Source organism: Adiantum capillus-veneris, unplaced genomic scaffold (genome assembly GCF_014529385.1).
Source record: "Adiantum capillus-veneris isolate H3 unplaced genomic scaffold, ASM1452938v2 Hic_scaffold_33, whole genome shotgun sequence".
In the NCBI taxonomy this organism is placed as follows: Eukaryota; Viridiplantae; Streptophyta; class Polypodiopsida; order Polypodiales; family Pteridaceae; genus Adiantum; species Adiantum capillus-veneris.
In genome coordinates, this window is record NW_028221440.1 from 3,986,315 (window position 1) to 4,008,127 (window position 21,813).

Consider the following 21,813-nt stretch of genomic DNA (forward strand, 5'->3'; position numbering starts at 1 on the left):
GGTTTTGACTTTTTCTTAGGTCTCTTAACTCCAACTCTAGAATTCTGAGTCTATATGATAACTAAAAATAGACTTAGGATGACTTCCCAATGTCCAAAATCCACCAAATTTTTGTGTGTAACCTCCTGAGAGGCTAAACAAGCTATGCTCCAGAGGGTTTTGAAAATTTCAATTTCTTTGGCCGTGCTTTGAGTCTATCGCGATAGACTCACCAAGTACCCCTTTTATAGGTCAAACTTGAACTTTGACTATACCATTGTGTTCCAACACCTCTCCTTAGTCCTCCTACCAATTTTCAAGTGGTTTGGACTTTTACTTTGTCAGTTAGACCAGATCTGCTGTGTCCTACAAGTTGAATCCTCTCAAATGGTCTTAGACCCACTTTCTGATGTCCAAATGACTTCAAAATTTTTATGTGTCCTTGATAGCACCTTTCCAAGCTATGCCACATAGGTTTTTGAAAAATTCAGTTTCTATCACTGGGTTCTTAGTCTACCGCGATAGACTCACCAAGTATGCTAAAATGACACTTTTTTCAAATTTTCTCTTCACAGATGTGTTCCCTACCCTCTGTAGATAATGTATACCAAGTTTCACAAGGTTTGGAAATTTGGTCAAGTCCCTTTTACCCAATTTGTCTCTGAAGTCTGACTCTAAACACCGGACTTGAGGTTTGGTGGTCAAGCAGGTGTCCAAGTACACTCAACTTTTGGGAGCAGATTGTATTGATGTGTTTTTACCTGTGGTATGAGGGGTTTTGCCTGATTGTGAGTCTATCTCCAATTCACCAGTCTATCGCGATAGACTAGGCAGAGAGCCACTGGAAAGTATTTTTTTCTCTGTTTTTGGACAGTTTGGTTCCCAATGCCCTTAGAAGCTTATCCCCAAAGTTTCTTTCAGTTTGGACTTCTTTTCCTTTGGATTCAAGCATTTCACAGTTCACTTCCTTACACTCAGAAAAGAAAATTCCCACTTAGATGCACAAGCACTGATGCAAATGCTTTGAAATTTCACATACAAGCTCTAGAGCATATGCAAAACAAGGTCTTGAGGTCAAACTTTTTGAAAATGGCAGATTTGGTTTCAGATTTTTGTTTCTTTTGGTTTTTTTAGGGTTTCTTTTTTTTGGATTGGACCAAATCTGTGTTTTCCCCCTACCTTAAGGTCTCCAATGCAAAAACAAGCACTCAAATCGGCTTTCAAACGACCATTTTAGAGCACTTTTACCATAATCAACACAATTCCACCTTTTGTGTTTTCAAGCACATTTTCATGTCAAAATTGCTCTAGATCAACATCAGATGTCCTACACTACCTAAAGTCCTACTTTGGATGGTTGAATGGTTGTTTTTGCTTTCTGGCAAGCAAACAGCTCCTACTTACCTTTTGCGTTTTTCTTTGCGTTTTTTTTTTCTCTTTCAAGTTCTTCACAACCATAAGTCACAACCAAACACACAAATCATAAAACCTAATCTAAACACACAACAAAATAATATAACCATACCTCAACCTCATGGTGGACCACCTCGGCGAGACGCAGGCTCCCTGGCTATCCCTCAGTCAAGAGATCCGCTCTCTGACTTCCCACTAAGAAGGCAAATGGTGACAACACTCTAGAAAACTCTAGAGAAACGCTATAATATCAAACACGAGTGATGCGGTCTACTCTGACTTCCCACTAAGAAGGCAAATGGTGACAACACTCTAGAAAACTCTAGAGAAACGCTATAATATCAAACACGAGTGATGCGGTCTACGCTAGTTTAGGCGCTTCGTCCCCAGCAATGGCGCCAATGTTAGCGTGTACGCCGCGACGGACGATGGAGCACAACGAGAACACAGACCAACAAACTGTCAATCCGAGGACGTAGCTGATCCGACTAGGGCATGGAGGCAATCTCTGGGTTGTCAACCTTGAGCTAGACACGAACAACACTCTACAGTCACTAATCCTACCACAACACTACCATAAAGCAAAGAAACAGACAACGCATCCTACGAAACACTACAAGCTCGAAACAGTCTCAAATCATATCGGAATGACTCGAAATCGGAGGGTAAGACTCACAAGGACATATCCTATGTGGCCAAACACCTAAACCCTGAAAACCGTAACTGTAAGACCTCTAATCGCTGTCGCGATCGACTCAAAACAACAATTTCCAAAGTGTCCGAAACTGATCTACAAAGACATCAACACGAAGAGCTTCTCGCCCTGATTCTAACGACTACTCGATCATTTAGAACGGATGTCGTTTGAGGTACTTACGACCATATATAGCTCGTAGCAAGCGAGCTCGCGATGTGGTCCTCGGCTTGCATTGCTTGCGTCGACGCGGAGAGCTCCTCGATGCTAACACGCTCCTACTCTCATATCTGCAATGTGATTAGTGTGCCCGACGGTGTGTGTGTGTGTGTGTGTGAAGCTCACTAATGTGTGCTGCAGAAACACGACTGTATATTAATTGAGCTAACGTAATGTGTTTTTTACAAAGCCTTAGGTTCCACTTATATACAAAGCCTTCAAACCTAATGTCCGGCCAAATGACCTGAATTGTCCCTAGGCTTCTACAGAGCTTAATTACAAGAAACTGAGTTGGCTTTACTCATTATACAAACATCTGTGGCCAAAATACAAGTGCCAATTTAAAATGTGAGGTTCCCATAAACATTACAAAAGTGGCCGTAATGGCTCACAATAATAATAATGGGATATTCGATGACGTCCATGAACTCGTATCTTCATGTTGCAGCATCCATCTTCATCTTCATTACTTCATCACCATCTTTATGTGGAATCTTTACAGAATCTTAGAGGAAACGTTGTTGAAAGGGCGTCCTTTCAACAATGAGTCTGGTCGTACTATACCACTTGTAAATCCTCTTGCCCTTGATAAATCAATGAAGAGCTCAGTTTTTGCGTACATGATTTTTGTGAAAGAGTCCCTAAAAGGTCCTAATGTTTCATCAAAGGTGAATGATAGGAATCAAGAAGAGGTAGACTTGTCTAACTTTTCAAAAGGATTCCAAGATGTGTTCATCGATGATATCCCTATGGACTTACCTCCAAACGAGGGGAAGATGACCATTGAATTGAGCTCCTATCAGGAAGCTCACCGCCTAACAATCTCCTTATCGAGTTTCCCAAGCTCAACAAGAGGAGGTCATGAGGTAAGTACAAGAAGAGGTAGACAAAGGGATGGTGAGGCCTAGCTCGTCTCCCTTTTATTCTCCAGTCCTTTTAGTGCAAAAGAAAGATGGAACATACCGCATGTGTGTGGACTATCGTGCACTAAACCATATAACTATCAAAAACAGATTTCCCGTACCTCGGTAGAAGATCTGTTTGATAAACTACTAGGCTCTACCTACTTCAGTAGTATTGACCTTAAAAGTGGCTATCGTCAAATAAGGATAGTGATGGAAGATATCCTAAAGACCGCGTTCCGTACAACGTTTGGTCTTTATGAATATCTAGTCATGCCTTTTGGCTTGACCAATGCACCTGCCACATTCAATCGTTTGATGGAGAAAATATTTAGACCCCATCGCAAGTTCACTGGAGTGTTCTTTGATGATATCATCATCTACTCCAAGTCCTTGGAGGAACACAAGAAACATCTCCAAGTGATTTTCCAAGCATTGAGGGAGAACAAGCTTTTTCTTAACCAAAAGAAAAGTAAAATTTTCCTTCAAGAGATTCAATACTTAGGTCATATTATCTCTCAAGATGGTATCCATATGGATCCATTGAAGTTAGAGGTAATAAAAGCATGGCCTAATCCAAGGAATCTACATGAGGTAAGAAGCTTTATTGGTATGTGTGTATACTATAGATGCTTCATAGCAAAATTTTTTCAAATAGCAGGACCATTACATGACTTAACAAAGAAGAACGTTAAGTATTCATGGACTGCTAAGGAGCAAAAAGCTTTTGAGAAGCTCAAAGAAAAGCTTACCTCTCAACCAGTCCTCATGCTTCCGGATCTCTCAAAACCATTTGACGTCCAATGTGATGCTTGTGGTGATTGCCTTGGAGCAGTTTTGCTTCAAGAAGGGCATGCCATAGCATATGAGAGTCGAAGGCTCAATACGATAAACAGATCTTGGGCATTTATGAGAAAGAGCTTTTAGCTGTTCTACATGCCCTAGACACATGGAAGCACTATCTATTGGGGACTCCATTCATTTTACGAATAGACTATCAAAGTCTCAAGTACTTCATGATGCAAACAAAGCTTTCTGACAAACAAATGAGGTGGGCAAATTTTCTTTTGCAAATTAATTTCCACATTGCTCACATTGATGATAAGCACAATCAAGTGGATGATGCACTTTCACGATGACCAAAAGTTAATGCTGTGTCTATAGAAACTCACAATGATCTATCTTCTATGATAGATGAGTATGCTATTGACCCTGACTTTAAAGCCATAATGTCAGCCCTTGGTTTAGGGAAGAAAGAGGAACCATTCACCTTGCAAGTTGGTTATCTTTTCCATGGCAATAGGCTATGTGTTACCCACTCCCTTTGTGAGAAAGTCATGTATGAATCCCATGCTCCTCCCTATGTGGGGCGTAGAGGCATTAAACCTACTCTTCGAGGAGTGGAGATGTACTTTTATTGGCCTACCATGAAAGTGTACATACAAGAGTATGTTTCAAAATGTGTGGTATGCCAAAAGACCAAGTATGATAGAGGGAAGCAACTTGGATTACTCCAAACATTGCCAATCCCTAATTCAACATGGGAGTGTATATCTTTGGATTAACCAAGTATATCCATGGGAATACGGGAATATGGACAATAATCTCGACAGGTTTAGCAAGCAAGCACACTTAATCCGTGTCAAGAAGACTATTAAGACACACCAAATGGCACTCTCTCTTCATATCCTAGATTTTCAAACACCATGGATTGTCAACATCCATCGTGTCAGATAGAGATCCTAGAATGACCAATAAATTATGGAAAGGTCTCTTTGATAATCTAGGCACAAGATTGAATTTCTCTTCGGCCTATCACCCACAAACAGATGGCCAAAGTGAGATAGTCAACCTTATGATTCTTGATCTACTAAAGAACTATGTTACAAAAGTAGATCAACCCTCACAATGGGAAAAGTACTTACCTCATGTAGAGTATGCGTATAATAATACTATCCATACTTCTACGGGAAAAGCACCTTTTGAAATCATAGAGGGAAGACCTAAAACTCCCTTGCTACTTAAAGTACATGGGAAATCTTCGCTGTGGATGAGTATAGCCGTGACCTGCAAGCATCCTTTCAAAAGATTAAGGAGGCTATATCCATCCCTCAACTAAGGGAAAAAGCTGCTGCTGACAAGCATAGAAGGGCCTTAATGTTCAAGGAAAATGATTGGGTCTTACTTAAGTTTCCTAAGGCTCGATTGAGGCAAACAACGGGCAAAAATCCTATGGGCCATCAAAAGTATTATGCTAGACTACCAAAAGATATTATGGTCCTTTTCAAATTTTGATGTCAATCGATGAGGTGGCTTATCAACTCAAGTTACCTAACCATTAGCTCATACCCAATGCTTTTCATGTGAGCCTACTTAAGCCCTACAAAGGAGAGCCTCCAAATGAACCAATTATTGAAGACCCTCCCGAAATCAAAGACCAAGAAGAGGTGCTACAATTCGAAGCTATCCTTCTACATGAAGATAAGGTACTACAACATGGTAAGATTATCAAAAGGTATCTTATTAAGTTCAAAAATTACCCTTTTGAAGATGCTAGATAAATGCAAGGGATCCAACTTAATGATAGTATGAACCTTGTCACAACGATTACAATGCTACATTAGAGTAAGCAAATGTACATGTTTCTTTTAAATGATCAATGTTTTTGTCTTATAAGATTAATTCTCTCTTTATTGTGCACAAATTTAAGTATTATGCATACTAAGAATCATGTTTGTGATGACGACGTCTCTCAAACACCATGTAGAATTTGTCACTCTACTTGGGAGGTTGAAATGGACTAAAGCACAACCATGCTTGCATAGCAGCTATGTCTCCCAAGCACCAAATGGATTATTCATCCTTCTTGGACTGATGTTGTAGGGTAAAAAGGGATCCTCTACCCGCTAAGACAAATTGACTAATGACTATGGCTTTATCTCTTTTACCTCATAGTCGAGGACAACTATGATTTCAAGAGAGAGGTAATGTCGTAAAATCTAATATCTAACCAACCCAATTGATTTTCTCATATTAAACTGATCATTTAATGTGGGATAATAAATGGGCACAAGGGTTAGAATATAGAAATAAAATAGTAGCATCCATAAACCATCATAATGGAAGAGGCCTAAATTTCCAAGAACTTATGGAATTGGGTTTCTGGCTTTTAACACTAGGTACGTAAGTCGCCATTAAAAATACATGACATAAAAGTCAAAGTCGGGGCAGCTAAGCCACCAAATGAGTGAGGTGTTAGTCCCAAAGCTTCAAGTAATATTTTTTGTGGTCTAAGAGTCTTAGCTATTCTAGGTACTGCTCAACCTGGAAGATTTGAGCATAATTATGTTGTGTTTCTCATGTTGGTATAGGTAAGCATAATAGTCGAAGTCTATGTAACTTAAGTTCGGTGAAGTGAAGGAGGAAGTCCAAAAGACACTCACGTACTGAGCACAATGAGGTATGAGTAGAGAAGCTTCTACATTGAAAACCCCTCTTATAAACATGGAAGCTATTGCAACATCCTTTGATGTCACATGTGCTACATTTGTTCCTTTAAGCACCCATCAACTCCCTCTTTCACATTGCATGCTTTTGTTTGATAAATTTCTCATATGCATATAGAGTGTCCCATAATTGGCACTTGCATTAGGCACTCTTCCTTTGTTTACCTTGAGCATTCACCTTGCTTGACAGGTACTTCAAGTGGAATTGTTCAACTCCAATAAGAGTGTTGAAATGGAGTGATGACCTAGAGCAGTGAGAAAGGGCATAGGCAGATTTTCCAATCATTGAGTGGTGGTTTGCTTGTTGAGTGGTTGTGTTAGCTTGATAGGTTCACTTTTTGATATTGACAAACTCAAAGAGTCTCGTGCCCCATCCAAGTCACTTCCCTGAGTATTGATATTATGTTAGTGCTAGATAGCTATGCTACAGAGGTCTGATTGCAATGAACCGCTAACACTCACCCTCCCTTTACCTCTCTCTTGCATGCTCTCTTCTCTCACCCTCTTTCTACCTCGCGCTCTCACCCACATCCCCTTGTTTTATACTCCTCTCTCACTCACACTCTCTCCCACACCACACCCTCACCCGTGGTCTCTCTCACCCACCCTCTCCCTCCTTTTACTCTCTCTTACTTGCTCTCTCTCTCTCTCTCTCTCTCTCTCTCTCTCTCTCTGTCTCTCTCTCTCTCTCCCTCTCTCTCTCTCTCTCTCTCTCTCCTCTCTCTCCCTCTCTCTCTCTCTCTCTCTCTCTTCTCTCTCTCTCTCTCTCTCTCTCTCTCTCTTTCTCTCACCTTCACACTCTTCCTCTCTCTTTTTCTCACTTTCACCTCTCTCATTATTAAAACAAATGCCAATTCTCACACAAAATCAGTCCAAAGGAGTCGATAGTCAGGAAGAAATTCCAATTAATATGACTCAAGGGAGTGGATCGTCACAAGAAACAATATTTGTGGTTGATACAGTGGTTGTTGCATCCATAGTGTCCATTGCACACATAGCTCCATTGACTGGTGCAACGACATCGACAACCATAGATCTGCAAAATGCCAGCAATGAACCTTTCAGTGATCTCTTTGGTTTGGTTGTTGATAGTCACATTCTAGTGAGATGGATTAATGTGAATATAATGCCATGTAATCACCTTTTTGCCAAGAATTATTCTTTGTCATCTTTTGTTCAATCCGGTCATTAGAACAGACAATGACCGTGTTAGAAAGCTAATCGCTTCTATAGCTAAAAGAGGTTATCAATTTATGATGGCATATTTTATCGTGTTCGAAACTTTTCTTGGGTAAGGTATTGTAGCTTTTGATGGGTGTGGTGTTCATGGGAGAGAGTTAGTAATGTTTACCAGCTCCAATGATCAAATTAGACCCATATCAGAGCTCAATCATATGGAATAAAAAATGTCCATGGTGTGGGATGGGAATCATCGCCTTCATGCATGGAAAGATTAAATTCTCAACCCCAAAGATTAAGTGCACCCTCATGAATCTTGATCCTCAAGAGATACAATAGTTTCTAGTAGTTCTCGGCATGATCAACAAGTGAGGTTCCTTAAATTTACTTTCCTACACTTGAATTTTAGATAGTCACTAAAGTTTTACTAATATAATTAGGGGTACATGAGTGCACATGCCTCATACCACTGTCCACAAACATTTTTATGATGCAAAATTTGGCACTCGCAGACCCACAATCCTTGTCGGACAAGTTTAACTAGGAGGACATAGCAAAAGATGAAAGGCACTCTGTGGCATGGCCATAACCCATATCAAGGTGGCTTAGACTTCCAACATCTTTGATCATTGGAAGATGAGTGAAATTTATAGTATACTGGCAATGGATGACTTGAATATAACGTGTTTAAAATTTAATCCACCTTTATGTGTGTATTGTAGGAGGAGTTTGATGCAATGTATTGCCATAAAATGCAAAACTTGCCTGCAAAAGATACAATGGAGTACCTCTCACGAGAAGCAAAATACAATGCAAGCTATGCCATGGCTTTACGTGCTATGGAGAACTTATTCATTTAGAAGGGTTTGGAAACTGTTGTCGTTGCTATTCCAAAGAACGGAAGATGCCTCTTTCAAAAATGCATCTCATCCGTGGGTTGGAGAGAAGGGGTGCAAAATGATCCCTTCAGAGTAACTAAGGTTGCACGTACAAGCATCATCTCTTTAGAGTGAGTATTCCTTACTTTTGAATATATTGACTTTTTTGCGAATTAATCTGATGTTATATCCAATGAAACATTTTAGGAAATACCGTCTAGGAGACATATTGGGCAAGGGTCAATGAATTCAATATTGTATGTTGTAAATGGTGGGTGGGTGCCCTCAAGAAAGGCTCATAGTGTTTATACCCAACCATCCCAATGATGCATGGGTGGAGTTAGAGAGAGAGGAGAGTGAGATCTATCTCAATGAGGAAAATCCATCTTTTTGAAGACAATGGCTTTGAGATGTAAGTCCCAAAACTTGTCTACATATTGTGAATAGATTCGTAGGGAGAGAGCTTCAAGCTTCACCATTCGGTGAGTACTTTGTCTTTGGCATCGGTAGCCAGAAACTGCTACATGATGGAAGCTTTCAAAGATTTTCATGTTCTTGGAGCTTCACCATTTGTCCATAGGCTAGACCACCATTTTCTGGCGGACTTTTGAAAATGCATAGCTACATGGTGTAGCTTAGAGGACTCCTTGAAGCCCTCATCTCCAAACACTGCATTGAATTGTTGGATGAAGGCCAAGACTTTGTTCGTAGCACCAAAGGTGCCATCATAGATAAGGAAAGAGATGTTCTTTCCTCCCTCTTTGAAATTTTTGAGCTTGGAAGACCTCTTCCAAGTGGCATACGATTACCTATGGCCTGTTCTTTTTGGTCGTTTGAAAGCTGCACCATCACTTTTTTCAGAAGAGGAAGAATTTGAGGAGGACGGAGAAGAGGGTAACCTCTTTATCGCCTTTTTCCCCCTTGTTCCTCCTGATAGACAAGCTCCATGGTAAGAATGCATGGAGAGACTGTCCATGGTTTTTGGACTATGTCAATGGCAAGTTTCCCAAAAACAAAGCGGAAGCATACAACGGTAAGTTCTATCCTTTTAATGCAAAGAACATGTTTACTAATTGGTGTTGAGTGTTCTCACTATTGATTTGACGTGTAGCATTATACAAGAAGGCAAGGGAAAAGGGCAAGAGTGCAAGAATCACCATCAATCAGCCTCCCAATGTCCTTTCTCCTAGCACGGTAAGGGGTGCCAAAGCAAATACAACAGCAGGAGGATCATGTAGTTTGGAAAAAAGAAAGGTTCATTGAAGAATCAGAGGAGTCATCAAAAGAGAAACAGATTGAAAGGAGTGAACAAAAAGGTGGTGGTTTAAATTTTGAGCATGGTGACTCTGAGCAATGCTTAGAATCATGCAGGTCAAGTCCATCATGGGATTTGAGATCTAGGGGCTTGATATGCACCACCTCCATGGTGTTTGGACAAATGGAGGGAAACCACCCTCTTTCAAATCATCATGCAAGGCCTGATGATATGCTTGGCTCTTTCCACACGGTAAGAAATACAAATAGAGAACCAAAGTGGTTTCCAATAATTGATTCTGTTTTTCATGTAATGTAGCCTCAACACATTAGGACATAGACATGGCAAAAATTAGGGTTGCTAGAGTGGTTCCCCTACATCTTGCAATCCTCGCAGATGTAGACCATCCACGGAGGGTGCTTTTGGATTCAAAAAGCAACCCGTGAGTTTATTGTGCATTAGCATCAATTTTCTAAACAAATTCGTTGGATACTGCATCTTGTTTTGCATTGCAAGAGTCTTTGAGTGATTTGTTGTTTTATAGGCTCCCTCTCTCACACTAGCCAAATGGACCTTGATTGGTGACTTAGAGGCATTTGACTTGTGGGGGTGGACTTATTGACATACTACAAATTGAGCACTGATATTAGCAGTATTCCTCATTGGAATGTATTCTTTGCATAACTCGTGGAGGATGTATTTTTCCTAGCTATAGAGTTTTTGTTAGCGGATGGTGCAGTTGTGGTGGCATGTCGAGCATACCATCTTTAGGATTCACCCATAAGGCTTGCGAGTGAAAATTTCACCATCTTTGTAGCATTTCTCTTCGGACGTTCTCATGCACATATGCTAGATTTAGTAAACCCTACACCATTCCTCTATATTTCTGTTAATAGTTACATTTTTGTTTCTATTTTATAACCCTAAACCATATTGCAAGGCTAGACTTTGGTGGTAGCCATGTTAATACATGGATTTGACTAGCTCCCATGGTTCTAATCTATGATTGTCATGCTGAAGATGTTGCAACCCAATGATGATGGTTTGATGCTAATAGTGATATGATTTGAGAACCATTCTAAGAGGTGCTATGGACACTTGACCATTGTGGAGTACCCTTTTGGCCCTGTGTGGAGGAGAAATTTCTTGGCTCAATAAGTCATGAATTGATTTAAGTGACAAACTATAGTTGTCTTGCAGTGTCTGATGATGTATGTGTGCTTCTTGAGGTGTCTTTTAGGTACATTCACAAGGGTTGGTGATGCAGTCCTTCACTCTTGCTGGATGCAATGCCTTGGTGATAGAATGTGAAATTATACAATGACATTACATCAACATCAAGTAAGATCATGGTGTGTTTATGGCATGTGTGTTGCTAAATAGTAGCTTCTAAGTGGGCTAAGATTGACTCTGTGTTTTGGCAATGTTTCATGATCCATGGAGACAACCACCTACATTGCATCCCATAATCCCATGGTTCTATCGAATCCACCCCGGGTACACATCCATCCATAGTGTCTGGTTGGCCATACCATGGCCCACCACTCCACAGGCCACCCTTTCTCTTGCTATCCATGGGGCCTCCACCAACACCTCACTAGATAGCAGAGCTGCCACCCGAACCATGATACAAAATTTGTATTATGTACTCCATATGAACTCATTTTATATGTCATGTTGAGTTAAAATTTCTAATTGTTCTTGTCACCATATTTAAATTTTGTAAAGGATTGTTATTTAATTTAGGATAAGTGAGTTCAATACATGTAGTCTAATTGTCGATGGTTTAATTTAATCAATGGTGTTTAATTTTGAAAGTGGCATCATGTTTAATGTAATATTTCATTCAAAAAGCACTCAAAAGTGATGGTGTGAATGGCCTTAAAAAATAAAGTTATTTTTCTATAAAAAGCAAATCTAGTACACATTTCATTCATTTACAATTTCTCTCTACACTTATTTACGAGCTTCTTTTCTATTCTTCTTGCTTCTACACATTCACATATCAATAGGGAACCGTTATTGATAACGCATTGAGCACGGGCAAGCCATTGAACGTGGACATGCTTCTCGCCATGGTCGATCCTATCAACAATGTGCATGCTAATTATATGTTGGATACCTTGTATGTACTGATTAACTTATGTGTTGAACTTGACTATTTTCCTTACATCGACTCTAGTATCAACAATGTGCACAATAATTATATGTTGGATACCTTGTATGTAATGATTAACTTATGTGAAGCACAAAGTGAACGCAAAAACACAGAAGCTTTTGTGAACCTATAAAACCACAAGCGCCCTATTCAACACCATGTAGCAATGTGCCACTATTGCCCACAATGCAGCTATGAACTTAATAGATGTTGGATATCATAGTGCAAGCGAGAGCATGGAGCCTTCTAGAGGCATGTGGAGGTCGAGGTACAAGTGTGGAGGGCATTCTTTGCTTCATAGGGACAAGGTAGTGGAGCCAACAATGAAATGATGACGACAATGACACTAGCAACAACAATGACAACTAGATTTTGCCACTATAAGCTAGATTTAGAGAAGTAAACCCATGAACCCTATAGCCCTTTGGCATTATTGTACTAGTTTGTTTCATTCAATACTTATCCTTTTGCCATTGTTGTTTCAATAAAGATATTTAATTTAAGGCCTTTCAATATAAATATATGGGTATGTTTCACCCATCTCAATGTTATTGGCTTAAGTTATTTACGCTTTTTGTCATACATTGAAGGTCGTTTTAGCCTTTTTAAACAAAAAGTGACATTTACTATAAATTAGTCTATGTGTTGCAAAGTAAATAGCATTCCACTTGGACAAAGGAACCTTCAAAATCTCCTTGCCGGATTCCAAAAAAGTGCTCGCAAAAAAAAACACATTCCACCAAGTCTTGCTGATGCAAAAAAAAACAACAAGTTTTCCTTGATTCCAGGCACAACAAGTACATCAAAAAGTGCAAAGGAACTGCCCCTAGCTGCAACAATGAGTATAATCTTTCCAACTCCTTGGATTGGATAAGAAACATTGGTGGCACAAGTGACAATATTACCATTAGGGACATCATTAAGGGAAGTAATGAAGTCACGAGGATATGTAATGCACTTTGTAGCACTGTTGTCAAAATGCCACACATGTGAATTTACAGCCTCAATCATGCATGCATCATGGACAGAAGGGTTAGAGTGACATTGCACACTAAATGACCATTCTACATCAACAACAAAATTTTACAGATTCTACAATGGCCACATTTGAAGAAGATTCACTTGCTTTCTTTGTTTGAATAATTGCAAACTGTTCCTAAGCCCGAGGATTGTCAATAGCAGTATGGAGGGTTGCTCTATCCATTTCTTCCTCTAGTATGGGTTCTACTCTTACCGCAAGAGCATGCCCTCGAACAGGTCTTCCTCTACCATAAGCTCTAGAAACTTGACCATGGCCTCTCTCACATTCGTATGCACGTCCTCCAGTTCTTCCTCCCTGGTGATTCCCACCAGGTCTAATTCCACTGTTGCATTAAATGCAGGCGAGGACACTGTCACATGTAATGCTCTAGTTCATTGCACTTAAAACATTGGAGCTCTCTTTGTCCTTGGTTTATGGTAGGTGCTGCATAACCTTGGGGTCTTCTTCCTTGGAATCTTGCTGGATTAATTCTTCTCTGGGTCTCACTAGAATTGGTTGGCTCAAATCTCCTCTTCTTGGCCAAAGGCTTAGCATGCAACAATGCATCCTGCAATGATGTGGGGTCCATACCTCCTCAATGTAACAAACTTGGAGAAATACTCCTCCAAGGTCAACTCATTCAACATAAAATCAAAGAACTCATTCATCTTCAAAGATTGGTGACCAGGGGACATATAACTTCCTTTGACTACCTAATTGATTTCATCCCAAGACTGGGAATCTTCGCGCAACACCCTTGTCATGGCAGTATTGTTTCCACCATAACTTTGCTTCTCCAATCAACCGAAACATTCCCAACATGGATCGATTTGCTTGCACCGTCTTAGTGGCAGTAAAGTAGTTATCCATGGATTCTATCCATGCCTCAACATCCTTTTCAACATTAGCATCTTCACCCTTGAAAAGCTACATCTGCTTTAGGAGTAACTTCTTCTCCTGTAATTTTGTGTAGAGAGCTGCTTGGGCTTCCATTTATCCTTGGTTCGTTACACAAGATAGAATTCAAGTCTATCTTCAATGGATTATCCATTAATCACTTCTAAAAATTGATCATCAGTGACGTAAAAATATTACTAGAGCTTGAATCATCATTTCACATGCATCAATAGGCTTTCAGTTTGCAGCATTAGTCGCACCAACGACTATCTTAAAGCGTACAGGGATCACCAAATCCCAACAAGCTCATAAATAAACCATTTATTACCACTCTAGAGACAATTTACGAGAAAAATCGGTGTCTTTTATTTATGTAAGAACATTTTACAATGATGGGGTCCATGACCTTATTACAAAATTATGATTATAAGTTTAATTTTCTAGTGTATAATCATAGCCATGATATTCTTGTGCGCTCTTTAGATAGAAACACGGGGGTTCTCTAGCAGGGGCTAGGAATCGATAAGTGGCGGGAAGTTGCGGTAATTCGGTTGTCCATCCCTTGCCCAAGAAGTGGCTATTTCTCCCAATAACAACCACTCTATCTTCCGTAACAGCTGCAATGACCTTATCATAGACCCATCGGTTGAGGTTAACACTTTCATCTATGATCAATGTCTTGAAGTTGGTTGGCCAAAAGATATAGTAATGGACCAGCTTCAACTCTTCACACCATTTGAGGTGGTGGAGATCATTCCTCAAATCACCTAGGCTTCTGGACCTAATAGTGAAGAATTAGAAAACTACCAAAAGGTCACCCCTGGGGCTAAGAATACTCTCCTATGGTTAAAACGTAAAAAAATAGTCATGAACGCACTCAAAATAGCAAATTTATCCTATACTACGTAGTCAAGTGCTAATCTTGTATGTTGTACAATATGCCCATAAAGATATCTAAAGATCTCATCCCATTTATGGGGTTCCTTTTGAACAATCTTTGTCAAATAATCTTGCTGGTTTAGTTACTACTTTTTTCAGTCTATCCATTGCATCTAGGATAGTACACTTTGGATTTTTTATGCTTAATAGAGAATATTTGGGTCAATATCTGGATAGTATCATTCATGAAATGAGTTCCTTGATTTGGAACTATCTCTAAGGAATAGCCATACAAACATATGATATGCTCATCTGTGAACCAAGCTATGGATTTGGCTATATTGTGAGGGAGTGCTTTAGCTTCCACCCATTTACTGACATAGCATGTTGCCATGACTATATACTTATTCTTTCTGGGTGCAACTTTCTTGAAACTCTACCCCATGAAATCCAAACCCACTTCATAAATATTTGCAAGGGTGCCTTTACCTTCAAAGAAAATAATTGGGTCTTACTTAAGTTTCCCGAGGCTTAATTGAGGCAAACGACGTGCAAAAATCCTACGGGTCATCAAAAGTATTATGCTAAACTAGCAAAAAGATACTATGGTCCTTTTCAAATCTTGAAGCCAATCAATGAGATGACTTATCAATTCAAGCTACCGAACCATTGGCTCATACACAATTCTTTTCATGTGAGCCTACTGAAGCCCTACAAAGGAGCCCATGGGCTTCACTATGTGTAAAACTACCATATCACGTGCGTTCAAGACATGTTTGTAAAACCCTTTATCTGTGAATTTTGTTAAGAATATAATGTATCCTTTTCCTTTAAAATTTGTAAGTTTTTTTCAAATTTGAAAAAATAATGCCCTTCTTATATATATTTCTGTAAGTTTCAAGAACTTTAAATACCCTTAAAGTTTCAAGAACTTTAAATACCCTTATATTGAACTCACATGATAGGTTACATTTTTATTAGGTGACCTCCCGGGAAAAGGAGAGCCCCCAAGTGAACCAATTATTGAAGACCCTCTAGAAATCAAAGACCAAGAAGAGGCGCTACAACCCGAAGCTATCCTTCATCATGAAGACAAGGTACTACGACATGGTAAGATTATCCGACGGTATCTTATTAAGTTCAAAAATTATCCTTTTGAAGATGCTAGATGGATGCAAGGAATACAACTTAAGGATAGTATGAACCTTATCAATGCTTACAATGCTACATTAGAGTAAGCAAATGTACATGTTTCTTTTAAATGATCAATGTCTTTGTCTTATAAGAATAATTCTCTTTCTATTGTGCACAAATTTAAGTAGTATGCATGCTTAGAATCATGTTTGTGATGATGACGTCGTGAATGCATGCTAAAACCATGTGTTGTGATCTCGCCTTACAAAAACCAGAATGAATGTGTACTTCTAGTTCTGTGGATGAAAGAGCTTTCCCTTGCTTGCAGCACTATGTTAAAGCCGATTATTTCCATTTGAAATGATGGTCGTAGGGTAAAAAGAAATCCTCTACCCGCTAAGAAACATTGAACTAATGACTATGGCTTTATCTCTTCTACCTCATAGTCGAGGACGACTATGATTTCAAGAGAGAGGCAATGTCATAAAATTTAATATCTAACCAACCCAAATTATTTTCTCATATCAAACTGATCATTTAATGTGGGAGAATAAACAAGAAGAAGGGTTAGAATATAGACATGTGCTTACTAACGGATCTATCTCAACACGGGGCCAATATGGTAAAGGGGTCCAAATGAGAGATGGTCTGTAAAAGAGCAAGGCTAGCTAATGGAGATTAAGACCTAAGGGTTAGCTTCATTAAAGACCTCCAAAGGTTAGTGTTAAAAGTCCTTTGACCTTAGGTAAAGCTAGAGCTGTACGTGAGGTGGGAACCTGGCCCAAGCTTGAGGTGCTTATCGTGCTTGCTGACTAAGGTGCTTGAGGTGCTTAACGACTACTAAGGTGCTCCATGACTAAGGTGCTTGAGGGGTTAAGGTGTTCAAAAATTCAATACACATCCCTACACAAGGGGGGGCGAGTCCTCGTGTAGGAGCTAGAGAGAGAACACACACACCCTCACACAAGGCAAGCTTGGTCAAAAGAAAGCACCCCTCACATCCTCTTCATGTTGCCCTCATGGTGTACCTAAAGCCTATTGGTTGGCCTCTCAAGGGGTCCAATGATAAACTAGTTAATTAAATTAATTTTTAATGCATTTATCAAGTCCTCTCTCTCAAAGGGGAAAGGGGGACACTTGTCCCAAGGCTAGCATGCTTGCTTGAAGGGGTCCAATGAGATTCCATCATGAGCTAAGAGAGGGGTCGACCAAAGCAAGGAGGGGGTCAGCTTGGGGGGTATACTCCCTCTCTCTCTCTCTCTGTCTCTCTCTCTCTCTCACACACACACACACACAAAATAGCTTGAGTTCTTTCTTCTGACTCACAAGGGACAAAAAGAAGTAGGGCTGATAAGTATTTTTGGTGCACCTCATCTACATCTCTATTAAACGCCCATTACGTGATTCCACAAACAGCTATCGCAGTAATAGCAGGTGTTTGGGCGCTCTGTTAAAGGCAAGATACGAGTTGCCAAGACCAACCCATACTCCCGTGTGCGCGGAGTACAGTTAAAATAACCTCTTAATTGATGACCATAACTTCGATACAAATAGATCTTTTGGGATGGAAGGAATTGGGCTAGCAGGTGTAACCGCTCTGAAAAACCTGGCTTCATTGAATGTTCTACGTAATAATACTGTGGCCCTAGGCCTAGAGCCACTGTAACCATAGCCAATCTGATATTGTTCCTAAAATGCTCATGACCCAAAGGGTTACACGAGTCACTCGACTTTTGTATGACCACCATTTAGTCTGGGATACTGAGGTTCCTAATTGTGGGAATAGATATAGTTCATAACGGAGTAATGTTGCTCTCTATGTAGAGTCACCTGATTGATAAAGGTGTGCTTTTGCTATGCAAAAAACCAGTTCTTGATTGTAGCCCATTTTTTTAGCACTCCTGATATGCAAACATGCGGATATGTATATTACTTTTGTACAGTTACTCCTTACTGCTACCTTGGATTGGTTTATATTTTAGTGTCTTCTGGCTTTTATAGACTCACTTTTTGACTTTGAATCAGAATTGGAAGTCAGAATTAATCACAAAAATGTGTTGTTAATATGCAGTATATCGTACACTGTTTAGTTCCTTGCTGGTATACTGTACCCCAGTTATTGGATGCTTGACTTAAGCCGAGTATAATGGTTTGTGGATTCTTGGGATGTGTGAGATAACCCTGAGCCTGGTTCAGAAAAGCTCGATAGTCGATTCGAACCGGGTATCAACTGCATTGGGGTTTCTAGTTGGTATTCAGTATGTGACTAGATATTTATTTGATTTGACCTTGCTTTAAGGTAAATAAACATCTCTATATGCTGTACCCAGTTGTTGGGTGCATGACATATGCCGAGGATTAGGGTGTGTGGATTTTGTATTGGGATGCGTGACTAAACCTGAGCCAGGTTTAAAAAATCTCGATTGTCGATTTGAACCGGGTATCGACGACATTGGTGTGTCTAGTTTGGTATACATTATAAGACTAGATATTTTATGATGTGACCTTGCTTTAAGGTAAATAGCATCTCTCTCTCCATTTACACTCTGTAGCGCATTTTTATTGCCTCTCTGTATTGTCGGGCTGCCTGCAACACGTTTGTGCCTGCGCTAGGGTTGAGGTGGCATGTGAGTGTAGTTGCAAATACTGATGTAAGGTCAGACCGGATCTTCAGTTGGGACTATCCATGAGTATCTGGCCCGTATGGGTGGCGTCTAACTCTGTAGTTGGACCGTGACAGTGGCGGATCTGCTCTCGATTTGCTTGAGCAAAGTATAAATGCCCCTAAAATTGTGAGTACTCTTACTCACTTGGCATCGTGATGTACTCACTTGTGTGCATTCTATACTGTGTGGGTGAGTAGATACTTTCTACTGTGTGCTCAATCATGCCGAAAAAGAACATGAAGGAGACTGTTGACGCTTCGTCGTCTCCCAATCTACAGGTTTTATAAAAAATTCTTTGTCTTGCATTTGGGAATCTCTGAGTAGCTTTGCTGTAACTATTTTTTGAATTTTTTAATAAAAAAAACCAAGTATTCTGTTTCCGGATATTAAACCTAAAGCTAATATGTCATTCTGAAGCTTTGTTGATAAAAAGATGTGAATGGTTTTTAAAAAAAAACAAGTAATATAGAGTTATGAGAAATGGAAACTTGTTCCGGATACTTTACTTATAGGTCTTTGGGAGTTAATGTATGTGTGGGTACATCTCTGCTATGTGACAGTTTGAAATTTATATAAATCTATGACTAAGGATGGTCGTTGTCGTAAAATAAACAAGAAAATAAGTTGTAACCTGGTTCTGGAAACTGAGTGAATGGCTCAGTTAAACTAAGTACTGCCTGGATTCTTGTGAATGATGGGAGTAGTATGCATGGTTGCCGTATACAGTGCTGTAAAACTGGTTCTCTGATGAAAATTCGGTTTTTTTTTAAAAAAAGGGGGAAACTGCCAGGTAAGAGGCCGTTTTTGCTACTGAGGAAAGTGTATTGTATGGTACTTTTTAGAATGGAATTGTATATTGGGGCGATGATGTTATGATTCGGTAAAAAACAGCTCAATAGATGAAATGAACTCTTGTAAAATTTAAAAAAACCAAAAATTCACAAAAAAAATGAGCTGTTGATTTGATATTTTGGTTTATGGCTTCACTAATTTACTGTTGTCCTTTGTGTAAAATGATAGTCACTTGATAAATTTACTCTCTTGTTTGGGTTCCTATTGCATTAGATCTGCGGTACACCTGTTTGAGGGCACTTAATACTGGTTTCTGTCAAGGCGTCCTGACTTCTCTTATTGCTCTTTTTCTTATTCGTGATAATGCTAAGAGTTGCTACACATCCGTTATTGAATATGAGTGGCAATACATACTCGGTTTGTATATGGAGCTAAAGTATGGCAGCACATACTGGATATATTAAAGTTGGTTCCAAGATACGGTTTTTTTCACATAAGATAATGTTCTTTTTGATATTGTTCGGTGAATTACCTTTACTTCAATAGGGAAATTGAGTTCTATATGGCTTCGCTGGGTTGGAACCTCGGCTATTCTATAAAATTTGTTGGTCTTCATTTGCTGGTTTCAAAAAAAACACTAAAAAAATATATAGGAGCTGACTCTAACCTAGCATCTTGCAGTATATACAATAGTGCTTCTAGGAGTAGGTTATAAAGACTCGGTTTTATGGAAATTCGTATAAACTCCCTTTTATACTGATCTTTTCTGGTTTTTCTTATGTCGTATCTGTCTCGGACCAAGTCCGAGTCTGATCGAAGGACTAACTCACCTAGGGCTTTATATTTTTTAATTAAAACAACAGTTTATTTCTGGCTAGTGATACAATATAACAGACATGACATGATAAGCATTAATATTTCTTGAGAAATATAGTCTTTTTATAAAAATATATATATAAATCTTAATAGGGGGAGTGTACTCAGATTTATGTGTAAAAATCTTTAAAGATCCTTTTTAAAGATATCTCAAGGTGTTTTAAAAATCGGTCCTTATAGTAGGATCTGTTCTAAATGTTCTCAGACCACAAGGATGAGGTTGTCCTTAATTGAGCTGTGTTTTTGGCTTGAGATTAACTTTACCTACCGCAAATGAGTGAAATTTCTCCTATCATATCAAAAAGGAAGTTTTTCGTTTCTCCAAAAAACTTAGTATAGCAAAAGATGTTTCAAAAAAAAGAGATATATATATATATATATTAAATTGAGGAATAAACAGATACATAGCTACTTTATGGGTGTGCAAGTTCCTTTATCAGATTGGCAAAATTACCAAAGAATGGTTTATTTCAAAACTAAACAATATACTTGTTAAGAACGATATGTTTTTTTAAGGTGACATGGATAACAACTGGGATGCCCTGCATCACCTGCGTACAATTACGTGCTAACGAATTGTTTTCTTGTGGCTATGGGTGCAGGTGAGGGCTACCTTCTTGATTAAATTGTCCAGTTCTTAACAAATGGAGGATATCTTAATGTGACACAAATTATCCCAGACTTTGGGTTTATGGATTCTTGAACTATATCTTGTTATCTTCATTACCTTGTACAAAATTAATTTTCAACTGCAAATAAATTATTGTGCAATGCCACTGTACTTTTCTAGAATTTATGGTCTGTGAACAGCTAGTGTTCGTTTGCGTATATGTATATAGATTTAAAACTGCTACACACACACATACACACACACAATGTGAGGTGCAAAGTGCAAAAGCTCCATCTCCTTCTCCAAGATTGTAGAGAAGTTGAGAGCCTACACCACCACTCTTGGCTATGGCATGCAAATCCAACCAAGAGCCATGCTCCAATGCTTAAGCTTGCATCTTCTCCATCTTGATTACTATGCTATTATGTATGTTAAGCAAGAAGAGTGATGATAAGTGAGGAACTTACTCTTTCTCCTATGAATGTTTCTTCTTCCTCTTCCCTACCCTCATTCCCCGCTAGCTCTCTCCACCTTTGAAGGTGTTTGAGGCCTTGGTACTGAGACCAGGGATGGTTAATGCTTTCTACAAAGTCTATGTTATGCTTGTGATGCATGAAGCTTTCCATATTTATTGCATCACCTAGGTCACAAGGAGCACAAAGATTGTATTGTATCAAGTCCTTCTTGATGGTAGAATCTATAATACAAATCCTATTGGAGGGGGGACGACTCCACATAAATCCGGTCCTCAATTG

At 39.3% G+C, this 21,813-nt stretch overlaps 1 protein-coding gene across 1 annotated transcript in view; it reads right to left on the minus strand.

The window, feature by feature from the left end:
- LOC147417033 (uncharacterized) overlaps positions 1-11,651 on the minus strand; it is a 38,397-nt gene extending 26,746 nt beyond the window's left edge. Inside the window, exon 1 of the mRNA XM_086507898.1 lies at positions 11,558-11,651. Coding sequence (XP_086364024.1) covers positions 11,558-11,651 — 94 coding nt within the window. The remainder of the gene's footprint in view (positions 1-11,557) is intronic.
- Positions 11,652-21,813: the final 10,162 nt, after the last annotated feature.